At 41.8% G+C, this 21,987-nt stretch overlaps 2 protein-coding genes across 4 annotated transcripts in view; one reads left to right on the top strand and one right to left on the bottom strand.

Moving 5' to 3' along the window:
- Window positions 1-10,580, bottom strand: LOC135502271 (DNA repair protein XRCC1-like). The gene is made up of 14 exons (XM_064794969.1): window positions 10,433-10,580; window positions 9,373-9,465; window positions 9,122-9,229; window positions 8,629-8,787; window positions 7,954-8,161; window positions 7,603-7,736; window positions 6,937-7,084; window positions 6,427-6,589; window positions 5,250-5,363; window positions 4,587-4,708; window positions 3,841-3,967; window positions 2,794-3,048; window positions 1,926-2,001; window positions 1-847 (listed from the first exon to the last, which is right to left on the bottom strand). The coding sequence occupies exons 1-14, from the start codon at window positions 10,481-10,483 to the stop codon at window positions 737-739; spliced, it is 1,869 nt and encodes a 622-aa protein (XP_064651039.1). The 5' UTR covers window positions 10,484-10,580; the 3' UTR covers window positions 1-736.
- Window positions 10,581-11,683: 1,103 nt separating this feature from the next.
- Window positions 11,684-21,987, top strand: part of LOC135502472 (protein Aster-B-like) — a 95,500-nt gene continuing 85,196 nt past the window's right edge. For all 3 annotated transcript variants that reach the window (XM_064795320.1, XM_064795316.1, XM_064795315.1), the window contains exon 1: window positions 11,684-12,070. In XM_064795320.1, the coding sequence (XP_064651390.1) occupies window positions 11,772-12,070 (299 nt within the window). In that variant the 5' untranslated portion in view covers window positions 11,684-11,771. The remainder of the gene's footprint in view (window positions 12,071-21,987) is intronic.

The following is a 21,987-nucleotide window of genomic DNA, read 5'->3' as shown; positions in this document are numbered from 1 at the left end:
TTCTACATATTCCCACTAAAAATATTACATCAGTTACAAAAATACAACATTTATATGGTAAGACATGGTCAGCAATTAAATCATATTTGTGCAATTTCTTGGTATAAATTTACCCTTTCAAAATAAACAACCTCATAAGGTTGTAACAATAATATTGTCATTTCAATCAGCAAATCAATATTGATATCGGGCAGTATTGAAGAGATACGCCGTTGGTAATTACTGGTGGTCCAGGAAAATAGAAATGCAGTTTTACACAATGCCGCAGGTCAGTATATTTTTCTTCCTAAACAGGCAAAACCACCGTACAAGAGCCCGCTATACAGATAAAATGATTGGTGTAGCCTAATGAAATACCTAAGCATCTTACAACTACTGTAAACTTGTAATTCAGAGTCTCAAACTGTCTTACCCTAAACCATGCAGACTCTAGATTTCACTTTCTCTAGGAGCATAGCAGATCCAACTGAACATTGTCTATTTCAGCATGTCAAAGTGACACCCCCTATAAGCACTTTGGTCTTTGGGGGCAAAATGACATTTTTTGAAATTTTTCGGCCAAAATCATGTTTCTAAAAAAACTCTGGGTGTATTTGCCCCCAGTCCCCTCCCCCACCAGCTACACCAATGCTCTCTATCACTAAAATCAATAAAGAGGATCCTCAGTAGCAAGTCCATGGAAAGGGAGAACACTGGCTTGACCTCGTAACTCCCTAACGCCTCGAGATGTCTGCTCCTAACTTGGTACAACGAGATATTTCTGATGTGGCATCAGTTTTTGCTTTTCGTCACAATCGAAGACCCACTGTGGTTTCACGAACTGCAGGCTAGGCTGGTCACTCAGGGCCTGAAATATTAGCAAATTGACATGTTATGAAGTGCTGATATGAGGACATGATTAACTAATATAAATTCTGCACCTTCTACACAGGCTGAAATGCTGAAATGAGGACATGATTAACTGATATAAATTCTGCACCTTCTACACAGGCTGAAGTGCTGAAATGAGGACATGATTAACTAATATAAATTCTGCACCTTCTACACAGGCTGAAGTGCTGAAATGAGGACATGATTAACTAATATAAATTCTGCACCTTCTACACAGGCTGAAGTGTCCATCCATGGATCTACGGTAGAGAATCACACCTATACCAACCCTTAATTTTTCCAAGTAGTATTTTCCCCACAGTTCAGGCATATTTTAGGGGACAAAAGCATATTTTCATAGATGGTGCACAAGCAAGTAACGATTGAACGTGCTGAAAACAGCAGTAAACTTGGTAAATGAATAAAATAGAAGTTGGCACAAAAAACTGTAATGGCCACTTTACAGTAGATTTGTGTCTGATCTGCCGAATATCCAGTTGCCTGTTGGTGCTAGTTCATCATCAGAATCATCCTTACTCCTGCACATTACCTCAGCATGTGTAAAGACGTGCCAAATATCAAAAAGAAACCTTACCCTGAACCACCAAGAGATGAAATCAATGTGTAAAGCTGTTCTCAAGTTATCCTGCGGAAATGTTGATGGCCCCCTAGTGGCAAAACTGAGAATCACTTCACACCCGCTATCGTAAGGCACCTCCCCTGACTACACCCCAATATTCCCACAAAAAAAAATCACTCGCAAAAGCCATTCTCAAGTTATCGTGTAGAAATCGAAAATGTTGAGGGCCCCCTAGTGGCAAAACCAAGAATCACATCTCGCCGAATATCGAAAGGAACCTTCCCCTACCCAATAGCAATAAACCACCAAGAGAGGAAATCAATGTGAAAAGCTGTCCTAAAGTTATCCTGCGGAATTCGAAAATGTTGACACCCCCTAGTGGCAAAACTGAGAACTGAACATTTTATTTTTCTCAAAAAGTTTGGCAAATGTGCAAAAATATCTGGTTATAGCGTTCTTCTCATTTAATACTTACTTTATCAAATTCATCATCCCATGATGACTTTGTGATAACATAGTTGACTTTCTCTGTCATATATTGCTCAATATCCCTGAAAGAAAGAACATACACATATAGCAGTTTAATCAGTACAGTGCTCGACTGTTTTGAACGTGTCAGCTGACCAACTAAAGAGTGAGTCAATAAAAACTATACACTTTTTAAAGGGATAATATAGGCAGCAGCTAGGCAGGCAAGATAAAGTTACACAAAACCGCCAGGGGCCTCTCACATCTCACAGTATGTCGACATGATTCACGCTTGTACGAGGAAGATATTTAGTGCTGAATCTGACATGACCCAGGGCCCTTACTTTGTATATTAGTCACCTGAAGATGGCCAAATTAGCCCCTCTCCTCCTGTATAGTCCTCCTTTAAAGCCACTTTGTGTTTTGGTGGAGCACAATATTTGTTCACATGTAATTTGGCAGCAACTTTTCCTTCTTCTCTTGGCACCAGTTGCACTTCTTCAAGGTTTCATGCATGTCTGCACAAGTGACAGTTAAAGGGCTCAGGTGAAATCGGACTTGGGCAAACTGATCAGTGCTGGATATGAATGAAATGGAAATGACCACTATTCGTGTCCTAGGTGTGCGTCCTGGGTTACATTGTCAATTCACTAGGCCTAAGACATGAAATGAATTTGCCATAAATGTTTTATCTCCAGCCAGTTTTATCTCCAGCCCTGACCAGTTGGTGCAAATCTAATTTCACCTGAGCCATTCAACTGTCCCCTATGCAGACATGCATAAATATATGCAGTGGGATGACCCAATCAGTACACTGAAAACACCTCAAACAGATTAGCCGCCTTTTCTAATTTCCTAGGGGGGTTTTTACCTACCCATCGTAAGCCACAATGAAACGACTTAACGCTTTCCGTTCCGAGTTTGAGAAGTCTCCGTAAAGCATGAAGTTTTTTTTGGTGAAAAAGTTTGGTAAATCAGGAAGGTCTTGAGATTTGGATGGAGATGCCATGGCGGGGGATTTTGCTTTTACGGCCGGCGCTTCATCTTCATCTGTTGACGCTCCGTAGATGTTGTCGTCGTCTGCTCTAGCTGCAGGTTTGGCCGGCGACTTTTTCTGTTGTTTTTTTGCCCTGTTGAAAAAGAGACGAGTTTTGTAGCAAAACGCAACACATTTTTCAGCCAGCGCCACCCTGTGCTGAAAGTTGATAACAATAGTAAAAAGTAGAGCTAACTTTTAACTAAACGGTCGAAACTATTCGAAAGTGACGCCATCTATACTAAGTTTTCTTTATTATAGTGTCACCCCTAATGAAAGGGCCAGCCAGTTTTTGGCAAATGAGACACTTTTTACTTCCTAACTTCTATCTCTAATGCTAGGTGCCTGGCGAGAAGGCAGTTTGTACCCTCTATCTAGCTGGCGGCTGACCAACCGGCCGCATCGGAAAGAGGTTACCAGCGGGCCTTGAACCTTCGACCTTCCGTTCACGGGGCGCACGCTTTAACCACTAGGCCATCAAGATCTATACATACCATTAGGATGAAACTAATTATTCCCGTGTGTGTTTGGTGTATTTAGAGAGGTTGCAACAGGTGCTGGTGAAATAACATTTTAGGAGGCCACCTGCACGACATGGGACCATGTACATGACATGCTATGCACGTCAACCGCAGTGAAAGGGTCAACCGCAGTGAAAGGGTTAACAGTGGAGATTTATTTTCCAAAGCCACCAATCTGACTCCCTAAATCCAGCCTACAGTCCCCTTTTAATATGAATAGAAAATGTGACAAATTCCATCCTGTCGGCCACCCATTTTCATTTAATGATATTGTCTGATAGGCCTACAAATGAAAAGTACGTCATTTTTCTGAAATGACAACACATCCCATTTTGAAATCGTTACAGGGCTGAAAATTGACTTACTTATCTGCAGCCAGATGGCGCTGTATCTCGTCATCTGTGTCCGCATCCGAATCCATGTCTGTCGAGCTGTCTTGATATTTGATCTTTGACTTCGCAGTTGGTTTTAGTTTATTTTGGGACGGAGACGCTGGTTTTTCGAAGGAGAAGACATTTGAAGAATAAGTTGCCATTGGTTGTGTACAGAAATTGCTCAAAATTTCTTTGCCAGAAGCTCTTCATATAATAAACCGACCAGTTTGAAAGTTATTGATCAGCACTTTCTCATTCTTAGTGTGCAGCTTGATTCATTCAGCCAAGTTCTTCAATAATGAAATGTTTATTGGGCTGCGGCAGCCATCTTTCGGCCAGCACTACCTTGTGCCGACAGTTGATGTCAATAATAAACAGTGGGGGTAACTTTTAACTAAACAGTCGAAACTATTCGAAAGTGTCGCCATCTATACTGTTAGGATGAAATAATTATTCCCGAGCGTGTTTGGCGTATTTAGAGAGGTTGTGACCAAGTGCTGGTGAATGAATATTTTAGACGTGCATGACGTGTACATTGTATACACGTCACCTGCACTGCATAGGACCATGTACGTGAGGTGCATATACACATCACCCGCAGCAAAAGGGTTAAGCTACAATATTTTTGACGTGCTCTCTTATTGGGAACAGTGTCATACAGTTGGAGTCAGTCTTTATAAATAAATCGTCCATTACTCCACAGAGACCTGAATGAACTTCATGAAGTCAAAACCAACCTTTTTGCTCAGGTTTCTTGTTCGTGACGGCTTTCCCGGCAGTTGCCCAATCCATATCCTCATCAGCCTCGTCATCCTCGGTTGAACTTGAACTCGGCGAGTCATAGTCACCAATTTTGTACCTACGAGTAAAACCGGAACCAAGCGTACTACAGGGTGTCTCAAAAAATGATTGCCAGCAGTTTGATTCTACACTGTGACAAATCAACAAGAGATGTGGTCAGACGATGCCACCTGTGCATTGATAGGTTGGGGGGGGGGGGGTCATGTGGGGGGACCAGTGCCATAATTCCACACTCTGTGACATTTGAATCAATGAGTAATCTTCATCAGTATTTTTTATTATGATTTCACTTTCCCACAATAACGAAGAACAGAAACCGGGTGAGTCATTGTTACTGACTCACCCGTGAAAATAAATGCATGTTTAGGGTATCATTTAAAAGAGTAAATAGAACTAGCAAGAAACTATCAAAACTTTATTTCAGTACAGTACAATGTACATCATCAATTGGTTCTTCCTGCACCACCTGGAATATTTGAAATACATACTGCTATAAGTTTGATTTTTATGCGGTTTTCACTTGTGTTTCTTATGTTATGCCCTATAATTTACGCCCCGAGGTAAAATTTTAATAAAAGCGTTTAAGTGACTCAACTTACTTTCTCCAAGGCATTAGCTTCTTCTTTTCATGCGAGTCCGTTATCCAATGTCTGCTCACAATCTTGCCTTTGCCCTTCACGCTGTTGAACTTTGGGGTGTTGGCAAACGCACAACTGCAAAGGGAAGAAAATGAAGAGATTAAACGAATACATATAAGTTTTATGCAGTACAGTGAAACCTCTCTTAGTGGACACCTCTCTATTAAGGACACTACTTTTTGTCCCAATCGGTTGTTTCCGTTCAATTTGACCTCTCTGATCAGGACACCTCTCTATTAAAGACAGCATTTGTCAGTCCTGAGGGTGTCCTTTATAGAGAGGTTCTACTGTACTTTTATCACTGTATATAATATGTGATATCTCGTTTCTCCAGCCTGGTACACCCCTCTGTAGAAACCAAGGAGAGCACACACTTGGTTACTTTAGGCCAGTTGAAAGTACAGTACAGAATGGCACTGGCCGCAAGGATTTCAGGTTGGTTTTTGGGGGTAAAACACTAGCTCTAAAGGGTTAAAATCCTTCAGAGCCAGTGTTTAACCCCAAAACTCTCAACAAGACATTTTAGACCCCTGAAAGTCATCTATAAAAGCAGAAAGTATTTTGCAGTAGCCTAATGGGCCCCTGTGAATTACTGCTCTTAAATCATGCAGGCAAAGCTCCCCTTCTTCTTTAAGGGTTGACCATAGGTACCGCCATTTTGGCTGGACCTCCAAATCCTAAAGCAATTAGAACTCTTTCCAAATGAATTGAATGCTCATTTAAAACCCTGGAGGCTGTTCTCTGTGAAACAAAGAACAGACTCCCGCCCTTGAAATGAGCATTCATGATGTTTTGAAGGAGTTCTAATTGCTTTAGGATTTGGAGGTCTAGCCAAAATGGTGGTACCTATGGTCAACCCTTAGGGTATTTTGATGGTTCAGGCCATATAAGTGCGAGTTCTGGTTCTCATTTCTCTAACTCTGTACAGCAAGGGAATGAGTAGTTGGCCCATAGCCGGCCGGTAGATATGGACTACTGGCCCCTTGAAGCGTCATCATCAATGCTTGGATCCAAGTTTGGCCTTCACCCTGGCCTAAGATCTGCCTCGTATGGTTGGACCTTCCAGGAGCTGAGTCTCCCGCCAGCATAGCCCTGAGGTACCCGATGCTTCCCGGAAACCCAGATGACATTAACTTACATCAGGTGCGTGCAGCCTCTGCCCCAATCACCCTTGTACTTGGCACCCATCTCCATGGCGAAGTCTCTCAGCTCTCCCCGGTACGGGTTCTGAAATCCACTCAGCACAAACGTGACATTCTCCATAAGCTTGTTGAATGGTTTCAATGGTTTGCTGGGGGCGGCTGAAATACAATAGACTAAATTTATTTGGCATCTTTTTTCAAGGTCAATTTCCTTTTTAAGGGTCCCACTGTGCAGTCTCCCAGACAAGTTGGGGGAGTGGGAGGGGAGGAGGAGGGGGAGGAGGAGGAAGGGGAAGAGGAAGAGGAAGGGGAAGGGGAAGGGGAAGGGGAAGGGGAAGGGGAAGGGGAAGGGGAAGGGGAAGGGGAGGAGGAGGAGGAGGAGGAGGAGGAGGAGGAGGAGGAGGAGGAGGAGGAGGAGGAGGAGGAGGAGGAGGAGGAGGAGGAGAAGGAGGAGGAGGAGGAGGAGGAGGTGGAGGAGGAGAAGAAGAAGAAGAAGGGGCTCTCACCTTTGGCTTTTTTCGTTGGTGGAGGCCCATCCTGATGGCTGGAGCTTGAAGATGCAGCACTTGTGTCTTTAGACTTCTTCTCTGATGTTGCTTGTCTTCTCATGGCAGGTTTCTCATCTTCTTCCTCATGTTTTCTTTTCGGTGCAGGCTGTGTGAGAAAAAGCCCCAACATGATGACGTCTTTTAGACGGAAAAATCCATCTAACACAAACTGAGATTAGGCTATGAGAGATGCCATTTAAATGATATAAGAAAAGAGCATCTTTTGAATGTGGCGAGGACTTCCTCGTGGTCCCATTCAGAATAACTAGACATTTTTATGACTCTTATGATCAAAGACAGATATTTTTATGACTTTCTTTAACAAGGAACTTTAAGGCAACGGATTGAAGTCTGGGTGACAATGGTTTTCAATTTTAGTGACAAATTAAAATGTTGGGACGAGAATCATTCTAAAATAGCCCAAAAAAACTCATGACTTTACATGCAAAGATTTTCAAAAATATTATGACTTTTACGACATTTTCATTCTGTGGGAACCTTATTTCTGACCACCGCCATCAAAATAATCAACTGCTCTATAGAAGAAAAAAGAACTCAAAATCCTAAATGGCTATAAAAGAGGATAAAATATTATTCTGGATGAAGCAATCTTTTGGACTTTACCGTCGTTTTCGCCGCCATTTTATCTGAGTTGTGTTGCGATGGCGTCCGTTCTGGTTTTGGTGCTGGAGTTTTGGCTGGTGTAGTCATCATGGATTCCTCGGCAAGTTTCGAGGCTGCACGCATTGCAGCTGCGCCTAAAATGAAAAATATTCGTTTTTCTTCAAAATAAGGATAGTAGATAGTAGACAGAACCTCTCTATTAAGGACACCATCTCCCTTACTTTAGATTTTACTGATAATTTATGTGAAATATTTTACATTTCTGCAAGATTTGCATTTTAAATGTTTGGTGTTGGCAAATTTTGGTCGAGACCACTTTTAAAAATGCAACGAGGGACAAAATCTACTCACCAGTAAGCGGGGCAGGATCAGGCTTGTTTCTCTGTGCAAATAGACCTCCTATCGGAATAGGATCATTCTTGCTTGAATCATCAGTTTTCATTTTGAACAAACCAAACTTTTTTACCTCCGTGCTCTCGGCAGAGGCCGCTGGTGATGAGGCCTCGCCTGGCTGGGGTGGTGCGTGGAGTTTGATGAAGCCAAGACCATACTGTGAACTCTGAAGAACGATGATAAAGTTGTCAACATACACAAGTAAATTTTCTTTTTCTCTCTTGTAACAGTGGAAAAACACCAAGGGCCTGCCGGAGATAGAATCTGGGACCTCTGGTGTATAAGGCCATCACTCTACCGACAGTGTTTTAAAAGTCTAGTGCAGATCAGTTGGCTAGACTCCACCTGATGAACATGTGGACAATAGGGCCTGGAATAGGGTTCTATTCAGAAACTCGCATATGACGTGATGATGCATCATCTGATTGATACCGACGGAAGCGTGGTAAGGGTATCGTACCACTCGTACAAAATTCGCTTTAATCCGTTCTTCTCCATTATGGTGACATCCTCTTGCAAACAGGGCCTACAACACGATTTCTCCTTGAAACGCATGTTTCATTGAGGGGGTAAGTATGTATCGCATGAAATGGCCTGATATTGTCAGGATCGTATGGTGAACACTCAACTCACTCTGTTGAAAGGTTGTGTACACACAACTTTCACAACGTCCCACTTCTCCTGTGCCACAGTCTTGCTGAGGGCATCGGGGCCGAACATGCGTACTCGACTTCCATTGGTGCCGTTACGACTGTCCCCTGGAGTCATGAAGGATGACGCCACCAACAGAACCTAGAGGAACATTGAAGCAATTACATGTACAGTGGCATCTCCCTAAGCGGACACCTCTCTATTATGGACAACCTCTTTATCAAGGACACGAGTTTCGGTCCAAAATGGTGGTTTCCATTTTTCTCTTAATTTGATGCAAATCATGCTTGTAGCACCTTATCACCAGATGAACACAACAATATTTTGTTGAAAGACCCCAAAACACCATTTTTCTAACTTTATTAAATAAAATTTCCTTTCCCAGGACAGGCAAGCTCGACAAACTGGAAGGCCTGATAAGATGCTCGGCAATGTGGGGAATTGATTCTGCAAAATTTCACCATGTTTACCGTACCTGATAATTCTTATCTTGGAGGTCGGACGACCTCCCAACCAAGACTTCAACAAAGGCAGATCCTTCATTCCCGATATCGATCGAATTGATCTTGACTGCCTTCTCCAGCTGAAAATGACGATAAATTAGACTGATTTCTTGACAATTTACAATCTTTCTTGAAAAAGGGTGGATGGAGTAGATGCAAGTAATGTCAATTGTCTGGGCATAACCAGCAAGGAAATAATTCAAAGCTGTACAAATCTTGTCACCTGAATTACTGCAGACACTTGTTTTTCTCCAGCGGTCCCCGACTTCCACTTCTTGAATCCATCTGACTTGAGGAGATTTTCAGCAGGAAAATTCTAAAAAAAAATTGGATTTGAATTTTTAAAAACAAGCATTTCTTGTGAAAACATTAGATGTTTTAGAACTTCTTGCATAGCAAAACTTAACCAATCATTTCAGGCTCAAAATTTATTCCGTGTCAAGAGAAAATTCTTTCTCCCCTTCCTGGCTGCAATCATGAACCTGTCTGTACGTTACTGCCAATACTTCTTAAGAACATACAAGTTGGCCCCTCTGGCCCTTACTTAATGCAGGCTACACAACTGAATAAGGGAAGTATTCCAAATAATCGCTTGGGATACGCAGGCCATGGTAATGGTATCAGTCAGGGTAAACCAGAATTTATCCCGAGGCGAACGCTGATTGACTGTTTGGCAAGGCGAGAGGGAAACAGCAGGATCGGAAACCAGTGAAGCCTCGATTTGATATGCGCGATAGTAAAATTTGAAGGAAATCACAAATTCTCAAAACAAACTTCCATTTCTCATCAAATGTTTTGAGGATTGCGGTTCTCAAGTGTAAAGTTTGTAGTTATGTTTGTTGCGAATTTGCATAATTCGGAAAAGTTGGGGTGAAAAATCATTTGCATTTTGAAAAACGTTTGTCTTTGACGAGGTCAGGTTCGTCATATGGACACATGTATAAATACATGCGAGGTTGCGTACCTTGTGTTTATTATATGATATGGAGGCTTTGACCTTTGTTGACCTTATCTGTTCTAACGCTAATTAACCTAGACTATTTCACCAGTCTCCTCCACTCATTAGACATTACAGACTGGTATTTGTCGGCAATTCGCTCGTCATAAACTCAATTTGGGGGCGTCAGCTTCCAGTGACTGGTCACATGTTTTTCTGTAGGATGGGTAATCACGATACTACAATAAAAGCACCTGGCTTCGGCTTTGCTTTGAGTAACAGTCACAGACAGTGATTTTTTGGTGTTTACTCATTCATTTTAGGTCAAACTGCCCCCGATTTCTACCTTGTCTTCACTGCTGAACGAGACAATATGTTTAAACTTTATCTCAGGCATTTCCTTGTATAGATCAAGACGGATAAACTGGTGATATCTGGGGTTTTCAGCGAACTTTCTCTATAAAACATGCAAAACATGAAGAACGAAGCTTGAGAAATACGCAAAAACACTCCAAACCATGTCCCAGGCAAGCACCTGTCAACCTTGGAGGCAGCAAGACTATACTTGTATGTTCAGGTACATAATTGTAGACATAAAATTAACCTGAAAACAGGTTGAAATAATAGATGGCAGCGCTGTACGGTCGCTAAAATTAACCCTTTTCGTTGGCGCTTTGCTAACACAAATTTGGAAAAAGATTAACTGATTTGGTGTGTTTTCTCATGATTATTTTCCATAGATGCATTAAATGAAATTGTTTTTTCGTTACCTAACCGCCGGTTCTACGAAATTAATTTCTTTTACCTTAATTTTGTTCAGACCACTTAATTAACATGACTTCAGACTGGCCAATTGCCAATTCTAAGGAAGTTTTTCTTAATTCTAAATGCTTTTCTTATCCTACTACTCCTGTGACAAAGAACAGTCTTTATCTGAGATCTTTATAGGGCCCACAGTTACACTGTACTGAATCTTTCCCAGACTCTTTTCTGAAACACAGTGATTTACTTTCTGACTTTGGCTGTCGATTTCTTTTCATTTGCTTCTGGAATTTGCCTCCATCTTCTTCATATTAATTCCAGTAAATTCCTCCTTAGAGTAACCAGACTTAGTCTGGTTACTCTAAGATTCCTCTGACAAATAATCGTTCATTTCTGCCCAATTTCCTTATCCAACGATGGTGAACAACTTTTTACCCTCCGACTGAATTCTTATACATGTACATGTAATTTTACTTCAATTAGACTCCCGGCGCAGTCCATTGCCTCATCTTAATATGATCTCCTTTATGGAGGGCGAGGGTGAGGCCGCCGGGCCACTGCGTCCGGAGTATAGTGGTTAATTTTGATGCAGAGTTTTGGCAATTTATGTCTGCAGGGAGATGTATTACAAATCCCTGATCTCCGTTGCCTCACAAATAGGGATGCTATTTCCAGGAAATTCTACCTTAAATCGGGCTGACCCAAATGCCCTCGGCAAATGTGGTGCCGAGTCTCCAGGGTGAAACTCCCCGGGTCGAGTTCCCCTTTAAATCAACTGACGGAGCTGTCAAACTGCAGCGCCGTCTGTCATCACTTCCTGGAAAACAACATGGCGGAATGATTTTTCAAAGTTGTCATTATCGAACAAAAACAATCAAGTTATCAATTGTTATGCCTGCCTTATAATCCTGAAAGACGCGGTAATGAGCAAAATCCAGAGGCGTACACTTCTGGACATTGCCTCAGCTGTCGAAAACGAACAAGGGATGGAGAAAACGGTTTGGAATGATGAGGAAAAAACCGGCGGTGGAATATTATTAAGCGCAAATCAATCCCCGATTTCTCCAAGTCCAGTGCCGATGACACTGTCTTTACCGCTGTCACCTGTAACTAACAGCGCCGTGTCATCTGTCACCCTCACGCTGTCTCCGGCACCGCCGTCATCTGGATCAAGTTTCAATGGAACTACTGGACCAAATTCACCAACTGCATTTTCTTTTGCGTAAGTTTGTTTTGAGTTCAGACATGCTGTCGGTGTCAGTCATTAATTGCTTGTGCTCGGTCATTTTATTTTTGGCGCTCGCGAGGAGTACGGGCCCCGTATCCCTAGGTCAGACTCAGAATACTAAAGGTATAGGAGTTCTTTTGCGCTTGCGCACACAAATTCCCGTTTCTCTAGCCACACGTGGCAACTTTTATTCCTACGGCTTTTCTCCCGTACCTTTTACCCATACATAGGCCTAAGTCAAGTGTGCTATGAGAACAGAAACTATAACTTGTAACTGATATCTCTGACAGTGCACGCGTCTTTAATTTAAACAATCAATGGCTTTTTTAGTATTGTGCGAATGTGAAAATGCTTTTGAAGAATATTTCAGGCCAAGAAACATTAAACAAAAGGTCCACACATAAGATCGCGTTAATTTAAGTCTGTGTCTGCCACTGACAAAGGGCGCTGTGGCCGAGTGGATACGGCATTGGTCTCAGACCCCTGGCCCTGTGTCCCCGGTTTGTTTTCATCAAGTTCTGTCAGTTCGAATTTGGTTTGTAATGTTAGACTTAGAGAACTCGTAGTGATACTGATAGGCGCCATCATGTATACAATACTGCTGTGTCCGTCGTCGTCTGTATCCTGTTTCAAAAGAGTGTTATGTTTATTAACCGCTAGAGCTCTGAACTTGATACTTTGTACAACGGACCCCCAAGGTCAGGTGGCACTGAATTGCGGTCCAATCTGATTCTTGACTTGGCCGCCAGGGGTCCAAAAGTGGAAACCTAAAAAGTGTGATATCTCTCTTATAAGTGACTTGTTTTCGATAAAATATTTACGGTAGGTTCTCCTAGCAAGGATACATCACATATCATACGGGTTTTTGATTTGAACTACTTTTCAAGGTAACAGAGGTCAGTTGGCGTAAAATTGGCCGTTTGAGTGTAACAATGGCATGTTTCTTAACACAGTAATGTGACAAATGTCATAAAACTCAAGCAAGGCACATGTTTTTCCGTATCATCAGTGGGTGTTAACCAACCAGTATTGTGCATATCACAAATTGCCCTTTAGCCAATGTATGGCCAAAAATTGCAATAAAAATCTTATCTTATCTTCTTATCTTATATTATCACAATTTTTTCCGCTTGCGGGAGATAAGTTTGTCCGCTGGTTGTGGCCCATTTGTCAGCCGGCCATGGCCCACTATCCAAAATCTTGGCGATCACTGAGTTACAAGATGAAGAACTGACAACCATCAGTATTTAGCTACAGTGAAACCTCCCTTAGCGGACACCTCTCTATAATTGAGGACATGGACAACCTCTCGAGCTATTGAGGACACTTCTTTTGGTCCAAATTGGAGGTTTTCCTTCAATTTGACCTCTCTAATCAGGACACTTCTGAGGACACTTGTCAGTCTCGAGGGTGTCTGTATTAGAGAGGTTCCACTGTATTTCACTTTCACATCTGGTGTACAAGCCGACTTGACTCCAAGCCATTTCTGTAGTGTCAGTACCATCTGCAGACCATGCAGACACGCAGTACTTTATTAGAAAATTATCAATCCTTCTATCTGAGGTGTGTCACTGTTATATCGATTGCCTGTCCATTTATAGATACATTTTTCTGCATATTGTATTCCGGAAAAGAAAAAATTTGCTGATCATGTTACCTTTGTGAGAAACGCCACATCTGTGAAGATAAAAGTGCATTGTGAATCTCACTCTAGACTTTAAAAAAACTTATACTGTAAACCCCATTTGACGTTGTCATAGTTTTGGTAATGCTGTTTTTGATATTCCTCTGGAAAAGGGAGACATCTCCCCCTCCCAAGTCTCACAGTTCAAGTTCCCCTGAAGTCCGGGGATAAGTTTTTTTTAACTATCGTAGTTCATCATTAGGTATGAAAAATTCAGGCATCATGCCATACGTACATGACAGACAAAATGACGAAAAACATTGTTTCGCGTCAATTTGTCCTTCATGCGGAGGCAATGAAAACCAAAAGCATTGTTCCGGAACAATGTGACAGATACATTGCATTATATTTTTGAGCATTGTTCCGGAACAATGTTATGGATAAAACATGCGTTATGTTCTTGAGCACTGTTCCGGAACAGTGCTATTGATGTAAAACATGCATTATTTTTTGGAGCGCTGTTCCTGGACAATGTTATGGTATGCGTTATGTTCTTGAGCACTGTTCCGGAACAGTGCTATTGATGTAAAACATGCATTATTTTTTGGAGCGCTGTTCCTGGACAATGTTATGGTATGCGTTATGTTCTTGAGCACTGTTCCGGAACAATGCTATTGATGTAAAACATGCATTATTTTTTTGAGCGCTGTTCCTGGACAATGTTATGGTATGCGTTATGTTCTTGAGCACTGTTCCGGAACAGTGCTATTGATGTAAAACATGCATTATTTTTTTGAGCGCTGTTCCTGGACAATGTTATGGTATGCGTTATGTTCTTGAGCACTGTTCCGGAACAGTGCTATTGATGTAAAACATGCATTATTTTTTTGAGCGCTGTTCCTGGACAATGTTATGGTATGCGTTCTTGAGCACTGTTCCGGAACAATGCTATTGATGTGAAACATGCATTATTTTTTTGAGCACTGTTCCTGGACAAGGTTATGGATATAAAACAGTACAGGGTTTCCGCCACGATTTTTCTTTTAGAAAATGACCCTTCGTAAAGCTTTTTTTGCACGTGAATAAAATCTGCTTCTTAGTATCTTAAAATGCCACTTTCGACTTTAAAACATAAGTCCCCCCTCTGTATTATTTTGTTCATCTTGTGCAGGCCACTCTGACATAAGTGACAATGTTTGAAAACATTCTGAAAACAGTGTTTTCAATCAAAATCACTAAATTTTCATTTTTACGGTCCATTGTGTGAAAAGCTGGGGGGGGGGGGGTTGTAGCTGATGTTATGTCGTAAGCATCTCGAGGGGATCATTTACCCATTCTTAAAATCCTTTTGCTCGTATTAGCAACTGACCTTCACTAAAAATTCGAAGCAAAATAACTTATAAAATTTATAAAAATATTTTTTTAATTATTGGAATTCCTATTCCAGAATCAGTACCGGTATTTATTTTATAAATAAACTAAACAATACATTTGACATATCTGTATATAGTATAAAGAGTGTTTGATACAAAAAGTTCATGAATAATCCCTGGCCCAGCTGCCAATATTGATATTATGACGAGTAGGCCTTTCATCCAACTCTGGTGATTCTAGTTAACCAATGCCTACGCTTGGCCGACTACATGATTATTGTGTGCTGACAAGTGAATATGTTGTCGAAATGAACTAACTTGCATAAAGTTCCAGGGTTCAAAATATATCAGGCCTTGTTTTGTTTTGCATAACATTCGATATGAAGATGATGTAAGATTGATGTAAAAATATTTGTGTGACATGATCGTGATGACATATATCTGCCCTCTGGTCCAACAATACAATACTGTGTTATATATTTTAGCCCCCCCCCCCCGCAGACAAACAATGACCTGCAATTATTATTGGATGCAACAAAACTTGGATGTTTGCAGTGGTCATCACGGGTGCGTGCGACAAGAATCGGTGTCGGTGATCTCACCGACCTACAATTATGAATGCTGCAACAAAAATTGCTTGTCTGTGATGGTCATTGCAGGTGTGTGCAACAGGAATCCATGACTGCATGATCGTCGCACACAGTGGCGATTATAATCGCAGGTGGCAACAATTAAAGTTTTCTCGCTCGTCTGCATGGTGCTTTGGGCTGGGGGGGGCGGCATGTCTTTACTCATAATATAAGATATAAAATATGCATAAGTACAAAGGACATATAACTGATAACTTTTAGAATCCAGGGCTGAGTTGTTCAAATATTAGCTTTAACGGAGACGTTAAGTCTTGACGTGAAAATTTTAATGGATTTAACTGAAAGAGATAACGTCCTCAAGGATACTCCACGTGACTGTTAGGGATAACGTGACTTTTGTGCTTTTGAACAACCGGGCCCTGTTTTGCATGTGACCAGTATAATAAGAGCAAAGCACAATACGAAAACTGCAGTTGTTTCAAAATTCGGCCCAGCCATGCTAGCTCTAGGGAACATGGACTTAAATCAATCAAGCTGTTCGTGACATTTAATACTTAATTAACATCATGTGATAAAATCACACCATCGAATGATAAAATAATCTGTGATGAAACCTAAGAGTATTGTATCAGATCCAAACAATATCAATGACTTTCTTACAAATCATGTTAGATGGTTGGCTTTACTGCCTTTAGTTGCTTGTGTGCCATCGATTCAATTTCAAATTCAACAACAATGTGAAATTTCTATGTCCATCATTTATAAATCCATATTGGAGAAATAAGCATCCATTATATGTTGGACTTACACTCCAACCTCATCCTTCCCCAGATCAATTGGATTCTTCATCACTCATTTCAATAAATTGACATTCAATAAGCCCTTAGATTAACACACCTATTTCAAAAATTGCCAAAAGCTGACATTTTTTGATCAGTCGCAAAAGTGCTAATCGATGGTTTTGCAAATAATGTAAAACACAGCAGATGCTAGTACGTTACCATGGTAATGCCATTTATCACAGTCACTCTCTCATTAGACCCTGTATCATATTGTCTTTAATTAGACTAGGTATAAAAGACTTCTGGGTAATGAGATTATTTTACTGTGTGACATGTTGTTACTGGTTATAAGAATTAGAATGTGGAGGTTATGGGCATCATGCCATGTCTTTGAAGTTCAAGTGATGTGCTATACTCTGTAACTGCTCCTGATCATGGATGCCATGTCTTTGAAGGTCAAGTGATGTCCTATGCTCTGTGTCTGCTCTTGATCATGGATGCCATGTCTTTGAAGGTCAAGTGATGTGCTGTGCTCTGTGGCTGCTCCTGATCAAGGATGCCATGTCTTTGAAGGTCAAGTGATGTGCTCTGCTCTGTGGCTGCTTCTGATCATGGATGCCATGTCTTTGAAGGTCAAGTGATGTGCTGTGCTCTGTGGCTGCTCCTGATCAAGGGTGCCATGTCTTTGAAGGTCAAGTGATGTGCTATGCTCTGTGGCTGCTTCTGATCATGGATGCCATGTCTTTGAAGGTCAAGTGATGTGCTGTGCTCTGTGGCTGCTCCTGATCAAGGATGCCATGTCTTTGAAGGTCAAGTGATGTGCTCTGCTCTGTGGCTGCTTCTGATCATGGATGCCATGTCTTTGAAGGTCAAGTGATGTGCTGTGCTCTGTGGCTGCTCCTGATCAAGGGTGCCATGTCTTTGAAGGTCAAGTGATGTGCTATGCTCTGTGGCTGCTTCTGATCATGGATGCCATGTCTTTGAAGGTCAAGTGATGTGCTGTGCTCTGTAACTGCTCCTGATCAAGGATGCCATGTCTTTGAAGGTCAAGTGATGTCCTATGCTCTGTGTCTGCTCTTGATCATGGATGCCATGTCTTTGAAGGTCAAGTGATGTGCTGTGCTCTGTGGCTGCTCCTGATCATGGATGCCATGTCTTTGAATGTCAAGTGATGTCCTATGCTCTGTGTCTGCTCTTGATCATGGATGCCATGTCTTTGAAGGTCAAGTGATGTGCTGTGCTCTGTGGCTGCTCCTGATCATGGATGCCATGTCTTTGAAGGTCAGGTGATGTGCTATACTCTGTGGCTGCTCTTGATCAAGGATGCCATGTCTTTGAAGGTCAAGTGATGTGCTATGCTCTGTGGCTGCTCCTGATCATGGATGCCATGTCTTTGAAGGCCAAGTGATGTGCTATGCTCTGTTGCTGCTCCTGATCATGGATGCCATGTCTTTGAAGGTCAAGTGATGTGCTATGATCTGTGGCTGCTCTTGATCATGGATGACATGTCTTTGAAGGTCAAGTGATATGCTATACTCTGGAACTGCTCCTGATCAAGGATGCAATGTCTTTGAAGGTCAAGTGATGTGCTATGATCTGTGTCTGCTCATGATCATGGATGCAATGTCTTTGAAGGTGAAGTGATGTGCTATGCTCTGTGGCTGCTCCTGATCATGGATGCCATGTCTTTGAAGGTCAGGTGATGTGCTATGCTCTGTGGCTGCTCCTGATCATGGATGCCATGTCTTTGAAGGTCAAGTGATGTGCTATGCTCTGTGGCTGCTCCTGATCATGGATGCCATGTCTTTGAAGGTCAAGTTATGTGCTATGCTCTGTGGCTGCTCCTGATCAAGGATGCCATGTCTTTGAGGTCAAGTGATGTGCTTTACTCTGTAACTGCTCCTGATCATGGATGCCATGTCTTTGAAGGCCAAGTGATGTGCTATGCTCTGTGGCTGCTCCTGATCAAGGATGCCATGTCTTTGAAGGTCAAGTGATGTGCTGTGCTCTGTGGCTGCTCCTGATCAAGGATGCCATGTCTTTGAAGGTCAAGTAATGTGCTATGCTCTGTGGCTGCTCCTGATCAAGGATGCCATGTCTTTGAAGGCCAAGTGATGTGCTATGCTCTGTGGCTGCTCCTGATCATGGATGCCCTGTCTTTGAAGGTCAAGTGATGTGCTGTGCTCTGTGGCTGCTCCTGATCATGGATGCCATGTCTTTGAAGGTCAAGTGATGTGCTATGCTCTGTGGCTGCTTCTGATCAAGGATGCCATGTTTTTGAGGTCAAGTGATGTGCTTTGCTCTGTAACTGCTCCTGATCAAGGATGCCATGTCTTTGAAGGTCAAGTGATGTGCTATGTTCTGTGGCTGCTTCTGATCAAGGATGCCATGTCTTTGAAGGTCAAGTGATGTGCTATGCTCTGTGGCTGCTTCTGATCAAGGATGCCATGTCTTTGAAGGTCAAGTGATGTGCTATGTTCTGTGGCTGCTTCTGATCATGGATGCCATGTCTTTGAAGGTCAAGTGATGTGCTATGCTCTGTGGCTGCTCCTGATCATGGATGCCATGTCTTTGAAGGTCAAGTGATGTGCTATGCTCTGTGGCTGCTCTTGATGTGCCATGCATTGGAGTAAACTTTGTGCGAGATTAATTTTGCCTTCCTCATCATAAAAATAAATTGGTTGCAAGCTTTACCCGGTGTTACCATAACTGCTTCACTCGTAAAACGTTCAATTCAAAATCCCGATTAAGATCAACAGATGTTAATCAAGAGCAGTTTCTGTCTATTGATTGGACAGCTGTTAGGCTTGCTACATTATCTCCGAGTATGACAATGACATGAGATGAATAGGTGTATTCCTGATTTAGATTTTGTCATGTTTGTAGGGCTGCGTATTCGAAGTGATCTGCTGGAGACGAGACGTACGCTGTCTGGACAATGACAGTGCTATATTTTAGGAAAAGCGTTGTATCAACTACTATTCTGAGTAGCTTCCCATTATATCATCTATCGCAGTTAGGAGTAATTAGACACAATTGAAACATTTTAAGACATAACACCCCCTGATCAATGACAACTCCATATTTTAAAATGTATGACCATTGTACAATTTTTTTGAGTAGTTATTCATTTTTTCGTCTATTTTGAGTAGTTAGGAGCAATTAGACTATGTTTTGAAATCTGCCCCAGACTTATGAATTGGAAATGAGATAGTTCATTTTCACTGCCCCGAGAAAATGTAAAAATTAGGCGGAATCGTTGGTGTGCGAAATCCCTTTGTCATCATCTAGGAGTCCATTAACCATGACATGATATACTCGTACTGCTTTCAAAGACTCCAGCCACTCCATGCACTTCATACTAGAGCAGGAATAATTTATTTTGCGTTATGCACACTTATTATAAATTCATGAGGGGATATTTTATTTTTACCTGTAACGTGTAACTTTAATGAGCCAAGGCTTAGGCCCACCCAACTGTTTTTGTTCAATGATAAATATTGACGAGTTTATCTGTTACTTGTCCTGCCACTCAAAAATTCAATTACGGTTTTATTGGAATTCTATCTCTCACGAGGAGCAGTTTCAGAAGTCTTGAAAAGGTGGGGTGGCCGAGAGAAGAGGGGGGTTATTGCTTGTTTGGAATGGTGTTGGTTTTGTTAAATGAACGAGGATGGATAAGGATTCAATACACGGGATCCACTCGCCAATAAGATCCCAAGCCCGACAATACCCGATTTGTACCGGTAGATGGGTAGAGCCGAACATAATAGTAGGCCTTTCGCAGCCATACTACAAGGGGAGGGATATCTATTCAAGGGTTAACAACGTGATCGTCATGAATAGTCATGACTCTACTGCGGAACTTTTCATATCACAATTAAAGACCAATTGGAAGAAACAAACACAAGATATCCCACCCCTTTTATGGCTGCGAAAGGCCTACTATCCTGTCCAGTTGTTTGAGCTCAACCCATCGAGGCGGGAGTAGAAATCGGGTATTGTCGGGCTTGGGATCTTATTGTTGAGTGGATCCAGTAACCCCTTTTCCATCTTGTACAATCACTAAATTGGCACTGTGCAAAATGAACACTGTTTGTCTCAGGTCAAGTTTAGCTTACTGTGGATAGATGGCAGCAAACTTTATTGTGAAAATGTGACCTGGGACAGCAAAACCAGGCGCATGTCACTCTGAGCTTGGCAGGTTGAGACGGACTGTTAGTTCATTTCTCTGTTGTCTGCCTTTTGTGAAGTCTGAGCACATCAATTTCTTCCGTTATCTCCTGGTGTCATTTAGGCTCATCTTCTGAGCGACATGCGCCTGGTTTTGCTTTGACGGGTCACAAATGTCCTTCAAATCTTCATCGAATGCTGATTTCAAGTCAAGATAGAACAGATAAAGAGGATAGGAGAAATATGTTCTTTACCCTTGCTGTAATCTGAGCTTGTCAGATCTGTATCGAGAAACTGGAAATCTGTCCATTTGAAAACTGTTGGCTTTAGTACTGAAAGTGGAGTTTGCTTAACACCTTCTGCGCCGAACCACGTAGATCTACGTGGCCCAAATCCCCCCTCTTTGAGCTGGTTATCGGAGTCTCATTGACTTCATGAAAGAACTACCCATCACCATCTTTAGGGCAAGGTAGGAACTGAAAAGACCAAACCACTGAATAACAAAATAAAGCTGTTCCGTCGACACCGGGAATTTTTAGGGGGTCGGGGGGGGGGGGGTGTTGGAAAAGAGTGTAATTTTGGTCATTTTTGGTCATTTTTCAACCAAAAAATAAAATATAGTAAAGGAGTGTAGCTAACATAACTCTATTGATTCAAGAAGACCTTGTCTTGGAGAAGTTCCTGCAAAAGACCTTATGCAGCCATCTGTTATACTTTTTTTTTCTGGGGTCTGAAAAGGGGGTGTTGGGGGTTGAACACCGGCGCTGAAGGTGTTAATAGAGCTATTTATTCTCCTAATTGCCCGAGCCAACATTTCCCTTATTTGATCTCATTTAGTGGAGAAACGTGCAAATTATTTCAAAATTTTGAACACGCCTTGTTGGTTTTTCCACTCAAACGAGATTTTTTCTCTGTGAACAATGGGAGTGTCCGCTGGGGTGAATTTTGAGCCACGAATGGAAACAACGGACTGCTCAAATACTTTTTTCTCCAAGACTAATATCACTGGCCGAATATTATATTACTATATTTAACTGCCGAATATCTTTTTTTGATTTTAAAATTTTCGGATTACCTGTTCTTTTAAAAATTAAAAGACTAGCTTGAAACAGAGAAGAGTTAGATTCCTCACCGTCTATCAGTAGGCGGGAAAATTGCGTAGCAGACGGATCTTTTCAATGAAACTCAATAGGAACGCATAGGTGCTCGACGCAATTCGGCGACAGTGGCAGTTAAAGAGTTAAGGAAATCTTCTGTGATGGAATTGAAGGCAGTGCCACGTATGCCTGCTCTAAATATTTAGGGAGGGAGAGGGTGAATTCAACTTACCAACACGTGACCTACATGACCTGAAGTCCTTCCAGAATAT

The sequence above is a fragment of the Lineus longissimus genome, chromosome 18 (genome assembly GCF_910592395.1).
Source record: "Lineus longissimus chromosome 18, tnLinLong1.2, whole genome shotgun sequence".
NCBI lineage: Eukaryota > Metazoa > Nemertea > Pilidiophora > Heteronemertea > Lineidae > Lineus > Lineus longissimus.
This window is presented reverse-complemented; position numbering and strand designations above follow the sequence as displayed.